This window comes from Cariama cristata, unplaced genomic scaffold (assembly GCF_000690535.1).
Source record: "Cariama cristata isolate BGI_N322 unplaced genomic scaffold, ASM69053v1 scaffold11128, whole genome shotgun sequence".
NCBI classification, from domain to species: domain Eukaryota; kingdom Metazoa; phylum Chordata; class Aves; order Cariamiformes; family Cariamidae; genus Cariama; species Cariama cristata.
This window is the reverse complement of record NW_009632872.1, coordinates 1-6954: the sequence shown is the minus strand read 5'-3', so window position 1 is coordinate 6954 and position 6954 is coordinate 1. Positions and strand designations below refer to the sequence as shown.

At 43.8% G+C, this 6954-nt stretch overlaps 1 protein-coding gene across 1 annotated transcript; it reads left to right on the top strand.

Annotated features, from left to right (window-relative positions):
- Positions 1–1509: 1509 nt before the first annotated feature.
- Positions 1510–3256, top strand: FAM26D (family with sequence similarity 26, member D). The gene is made up of 2 exons (XM_009706538.1): positions 1510–2067; positions 2852–3256. The coding sequence occupies exons 1-2, from the start codon at positions 1510–1512 to the stop codon at positions 3254–3256; spliced, it is 963 nt and encodes a 320-aa protein (XP_009704840.1).
- The last annotated feature ends 3698 nt before the right edge of the window (positions 3257–6954 follow it).

Here is a 6954-nt window from a genome sequence, read left to right as displayed (position 1 = left end):
CGGGAGGAACAAGGTGTCACCTAGCAAACGGGCTAGACGTGTATAACGTGCCATCCCTGTGTGTAACAGCTCTGAGAGTGTCTCTGCCACCCAAGTAGATACCAAGGGTGCTAAAACTACTTTTTGAGTTGAAAGTTATTATTAGCAACACTATTCTATCATGCCACCAAGTCCACTCATGCTGGAGATAGCCAGCTGTAATGGGAACACAATTTTCCTCATAGACTTTCTGGCTAATTTTTTTTTTTCTGTTCTTGGTAAAAACGTTTATATTACAGGCAGTTGGACTTCTCAGAACTTAAACACAAGCACTTGCATATTCAGATCAGCCTAGGGTATGCAATGTACAGAACTACTGGCTAGCACGACCATAGGCAAAGTGCGACCCAGAGAAAGTCATCAGGAGTGAAAAGTTTTACATTAAGGCTTGATTTGTGAGAGGTGCTGAGAGCCCAGATCATACATCCCAACATTCAGAAATCAGCTCTGGAAATGTTTAACTGAAAAATTTCTATCTACCTCTGTCCACAGAATGAGACTGATCATACTTACAGAAAATCTTAAAATTTGTCGTCACAAGCAAGCTGTATAAATGCCAGCTATTACCATGAGCATGTCTGAAGCTGGCTTGACACTGTGTGAGGTGAACAGCAGATTCCACATTACCAAAAACCACCTTTCCGAAAGGAACATTCAGCCCTGTCAGGTCTTTACCTGCTAGCTACCATGCTAGCTTCTTACCACGTACAGGTGAAACACTAAAACGCTCACGCTCCGGCAGCAACTACATCTCAGAGTCCAGTGTTCGAAGAGCAAACTGCCCCAGAACCAGAACTGACACTCAATAGGAACAGCATTGGGATTGCAAACTTTGTGCGACTTACAGGATCCTTTCTGGTTTTATTTTATAGTTGAAGCCTTTTAAATTTTAAATGCTTCATTTTTCATAATCAGTCCACTTGACAAGGCTTTGTTTGGCTGATATTTTATGAAGAACAGCTGAAAGATCTTTTTTTCTTTATTTTTTTTTTCCTAGTCCCACACCATCTTCTGCTAATTACCACTAATTAGCAAACAGCTTGCCAATTAACCCTGACAGGGTAGTCATGGGTTTGATAGCATTGGGTGTCATCCAAAAGGTAGGGAGAATTTATTGATAGTTTCAGGCAATTAGCAAGGGGCTGGCAGAGCTCACAACTGACTAAAAGTTAAATGTTCCAGAATTGCTGAGATAAATTATTCAATCAATTAAAACACATGATTGGATGTCTGTAAGTATATTTAAAGCTAGCAAACAAGCTTCTAGCTGTCATGGAATAGAACTTAAAAATTAGTGGGAGAAGAAAGGCTAGTGGGGTTTTTTTGGTGGTGTTTGGTTGGTTTTGTTGAGGGTTTTTTTTAAGATGTTGGGGTTTGTTCTGTTCTAGTCTGCCATTAACACTTGTTAAATATAACTAAAAGCTAATACTGACTTAAAGCAACAGGATTTGGTAAAGAGTAAGGTCTAAAATGACTTTCCTTCCAAAGTGGTTAACTTTTCTAAAAGGCAAAGAGGTTGTTGCTGCTAATACTATAATTGCAATACTGACAATTGGCGGGCAGCAACTTTTCTCTTTTTTTACATTCAGCTGTCCCTGTCATGTTGGGCAGAACCTTATCTATGGGCTGGCTTTCCTAGGAGTTCCTGCGCTGATCCTTCTGGTTGTAGGCTATGCCCTGAATAACCAGACTTGGAGGCTGGTGACAGGCAAAAGGTCTCCTCTTGAGGAAAAGACGACACCGAACCGGTTACTGCAATGGAAACTGAACTGCTTCGTCTTGTGCAGCATCACTGGGAGAGCACTGGTTGCTCCAGTAACGTGGCTAGCAGTCACCCTGATAAATGGCTCATATTATGTCTGTGCCATGAGCGAGTACGTCTCTGTGTATTATTACGGAGCTAACCCTAACGTTACTGCTAGCGAACGCAGGAGGATGTTGGCCGTGTTTCCGTGCAGTCAGTTAGTTCCTCCGGAGCTGAGCCGGGTGAGAGATGAAGTGATTCTCCTACTCCGATACCAGTCACAGGTGAGTAACTCCTGTTGCCTGCGGGTCTAATGATGAGAAATAGAGTTAATTCAGCAGGCAAAGTGTTGTTAGGGGAAAACAGGCTCAGCATCTTCTGCCTTAAGTGCCAAATCTCTGTGTGTTTTGAAGCCTGCTTTGTTCCTGTAAGAGGAACTGAACTTTAGGTATCTAAATTACGATGCCTGGCTGTCCTGTTTGTTACCTGCTACTGGAGGATATATTCTTCCTTGTGTAGTATCTTGAAAAGTACTGTCAAGTAAGGCAAATGGAAGTTCAGGAGCCAGGGAGGGTATGAAGTTTCTTCATTCAAGTGTAACAAACATATGGCCAAAGGGTCCAGGCTGTGAGAGCTCCATGTGAACCAACTTAAAATCTTGGTTTTAGATCAGACTCATTTCTAAAAGCTTACATACTGGGTAAATAAAAGGGGGAACATTAAGTTGTCACTCCAGAGAAAATTGGTGTTAAACAGCCTATAAGCTAATATAGGCTAGGAATTAGATGGCTTCTCTTCTAACAGTAATAGCTGTGGAGGCAAAATCCTTCACAAATTATACAACAGAACTTCCTTAAAGTTGACAGAAAGGAGTGATTTTACTACATGGCTGTCTCCAGTGGGCAGGGGCTGGGTTTGATGGCAACAGACCCTCACCAGGCTTATACCTTGTTAACCTCATTACTCAGGAGAAGCAAGTAAAGATCATCTTATGGATTTTCAGAAGTTACCACTGTGAGTATTTTCAGCTGTAACAGGTGTTTTTCTCTTTTTTTTTTTCTTTGTAAGGTGGCTGGCTGGCTTCTGATTGCTGTGGTAGTCATCACCGTCTTCCTGTCTTACTGCCTGGCAAGCTGTTTCTCCCCACTCAGCTTTCTCCATTTCAGATACTGGAGCAGCTATGTCCATAACGAGCAGGAGCTCTTTGATGAAGCAACAGACCAGCACTCCAGGCTCTATGCCATGCAGCACATAAAGAAGTTCTTTGGCTTTGTCCCAGGGACTGAAAATGTAAAGGAAATCCGTATCCCATCTCTCAGAGAGTGGCAGGCCATTTCTGGACTGGCCTTTCTAAAACAAGTGGATAAGGAGCACTACGATTACAGCCTCCTCCATGACTGGGCGCTCAAGGAGTCTGCAAATGGCAAATACCTGAAGACTGGTGAAGACCCCATGATCAGAACACAGCTCTGAGGGTCCAAGCACACCCCCCCCCCTCGCAACACCTCACGGAAAAGCAGGAACATGTCTGGCTCCACATCAGACCTGAGCTGCTCTGGAACTTTCCAATGCCTTATTACACTGATACATAAAGTGCATGAGCAAGTACATCTTGTTAACATCGTCCTTTAGCACGTGCCTACAGACGCCTTTCCTGATAGCATATGACTCCTGTGGGATGTGATGGTCTACCTCTAGATTAAGGTGGGCTGTTTCAAGCTGCAGCTCTCTGCTTTCTAATACTTGTGCTAAAAGGATAAGTATGTCCTGGGAGAGAAGGTTATTCCCAAATGCTTTTTCTTTGGTCCCATTAAAAAAATCTTTTAAAATTAATAGCTAGGCTTTGATTGGATCCTATGAGTTGGTCCATTCTGTACAGAGCAAAAGCAGATATCCAGCTTTGTCTTAGTGACCCCTAGCAGAAATGCCTTATTTCTCCTCTTCCACATCTTTCTTGTATTATGTGAATAAAATATATACTGAGCTAACCACAAGCTAAGTCTGTGGCTACAGCAGCACAGAAGAAACATAGGGGGAAACCACAGAAATAAAGGCTGAGTGTGGATACAGCAATGAGAACTTTTGATTCTGGTAAGGAATCACAGAGCAGCACAGGGTGGAGGGGTGCAACACATAGCAGCTGTATGAACAAATGCTTTACCTGTGGCAAATGGAGTTCAAATGTATTCTGGCTGAAAGCAATAGCATGGTTAGTCTCCTATTCCTTTTAGATATACTTCAAGATTGAACTATAAGTGTTTGTGTGCTTGCCTGCTGTACAAAAGCAAATCAGGGCGGGAAACAAATCTCACTCTGTGCAGTCAGGCTTGCCTTCCCTGTGACTTACAATTCAGTCATACTACAGGGCCCATAAATATTGCTGTGATTAAAATCTACCGAATCTGGTGAAAGAAGGCTTAATGATGTGTTTGTTAATTCAGTGTGGTATGATGTGATGTTACTGTATCTCATCTCTCTAACTCCCTGTGCAGATGCTTCCGACTCTAAAAGGAGAAAAAATGCACACCATAGTTTTTCCTAATGCTTCCTGTATTGCCTTGCCATGTACAGAGTATGTGTGTGCTACAAAGCCATACGCTAGATTATAGCATGCTATCTGCTGTTAATAAATGACCCCAGACTGTTGAAGTGGAAAAATATAATGATTTAGTACATTCTACTAGAAAATGCAGGAGCCAGAAGTAAGTTAAATTGCAGATTTTGGTAAAGGTGTTTGTTCTTGAAGATTTAAACTTCTAAACAAAAGCAAGCACTTTAGCAAATGCAAAACCATAGAATGACGTGTGTTTTACAGCACTAAACAAATTCTTACAAATTCTTACAAATTCCCACATATGTGTTTCCTCTGAATCCTAAGTTTTCAGGTATGTGGTGGGTTGGCCCTGGCTGGAGGCCAGGTGCCTACCAAAGCTGCTCCATCGCTCCCCTCCTCAGCTGGGCAGGGGAGAGAAAATGTAACAAAAGGCTCCTGGGTTGAGATAAGGGCAGGGAGAGAGCACTCAGCAATTACTCTCATGGGCAAAACAGACTCAGGGAAAATTAATTTTATTTATTACCAATCAAATCAGAGTAGGATAATAAGAAATAAAACCAAACTTTAAAACACCTTCCCCCCACCCCTCCCTTCATCCTGAGCTCAACCTCACTGCTGAATTCCCTCCCTCCTCCCCGCCAGTGGCACAGGGGAATGGGAGTTGTACTCAATACAGCTGTATTACTATAGGTGATTTGGTCTATTTCCCTTCACACCTCTGCTCCCTGAAACACGTCACGGATTGGTAGTGAAGGCACAGCTTCCCAAGGAATTCATGATTATAGAAAAATCAATGAGTTGGTACTGAACAGTCTAACTGTGCCTGCTAAAGCCTGAGTCATCTTACCCAAAATCAATTTAGAATTGCAGTTTGCTCACTTGAAGTGAAAATGATTCCCTTTATGGCGTGGTAAAAGTTTTCTGGAAAGTCTGGGCTTGTAAAATGCACCTGAGGGAAAATTCACTTGAAGTGAAAATGATTCCCTTTATGTCCATGGTAAAAGTTTTCTGGAAAGTCTGGGCCTGTAAAATGCACCTGAGGGAAAAGTGCTGGCCATACACCTAGGAAACTGATGCACCTTAAAGCTACTCTGTGTACCAAGTACCCGTCAAGGTCTGCTGTTGTTTAACCCTCAACAGTCTTAAATCCACCCCAGGCATGGGAGCTCCCAGCATCGCTAGCCTTGATGACTCATTCTGCACTCACGTAATGATGCTGCTTATGCAACGGGACTTCTGAAATCACTGTGAACCTTTCCCGGAAACCTTGCAGGTGCTCTTTAACTCCAAGCTGTACCACCAACTGATTTTTCCAGCTGCATCAAATGAACTTCTAATTTCAGGCTGAAATGGGATTCAGCTGCCTCCATGGCACCCTTATGCTATTTCCAGAGCAACAGTTTTGAATTTCCTTCAGTTTGCTGATCCCTATAGGTTTTTAATGAAAGAACGACAAATAGCAAATACCTGCCTAACAGCAATGGACTTTTTATAGTAACTCTGAGGCCTGCCTCTTTAGGTAGGACTCAACATACCTTTGAATTTCCTTCAGTTTGCTGATCCCTATACGTTTTTAATGAAAGAACAACAAATAGCAAATACCTGCCTAACAGCACTGGACTTTTTATAGTAACTCTGAAGCCTGCCTCTTTAGGTAGGACTCAGCATACCTCCAGAAGTCTAAGTAACAGCGTTGTCCCCAAAAGTGGGATCTTTCTTCGGTATGCAAGCCAATTCACACAGGGTGGAAGCTATTCCTTTTATTATGGGTTTGTGCAAAGCCGGGATCCAGGTGATATCCCACAAAGCTGCCTCAGCTCCACACAAAAACTACAGCATATTTATCCTGTTACAAGATTAGCAGAAACCCACCCAAATTTACACTTATTGGTTAGTAATTATACCATCACTCGTTATTCGTTAGTTATATTTAAACTAGCCTTGCTATGTAAATTAGCACACATGCTCCCTACAGGTGTGGGTGGGCAAGTCTTTTCAGTCTTGAATTGCGTTGGTGGTCACCATCTCTCCCTGCCGCCTTTACCTTTCCCCCAGTCCCTGCTGACTTTACACTTCAGGTGGCAACTTTCCAGCCTACTGATCTTCTGGGGTAGGGTGTTCCTCTTTAGCGGTCTTCAGGAGCCCTTCAAGGACCTCAGCAGTCAATAACCCCGCAGATTTAGGAGCTCGTACAACAGCACTATGGGGAGTCTCCCTTTTGGTTTACCAGTTCGCCCCTCACCGCATCCTGCGGTCCTTAGGTCAGGCTGCTCTTTTTCCCCTCACAAATTAAGCTTCTCGCCCACACCAGCCTGCTCAGACCCCTGCTGTTCCCGCGGCGGGGGCACCCAGAGCAGCTGTGGCGCCGGTGATCACCACAGCATTCTTCTGGCGTGTCAGGTACAGGTGAGTAAACAAGTCCGCCCTGCCCAGAGCTGAACGCCAGGCGGCAAGTACTGGAATGAACTGACCAGAGGGCACCGCGCTTTGTCATTCTTTGTGAAGGCAACCGAAGATCGGTAACGCTAATTATTTGTACCCTCGCCTCAAGCGAGGTACTTCAGGTAACCCCCACCACTGCCTTTCACCTCAGGCGCGGCCGCCCGCATGCGCCGTG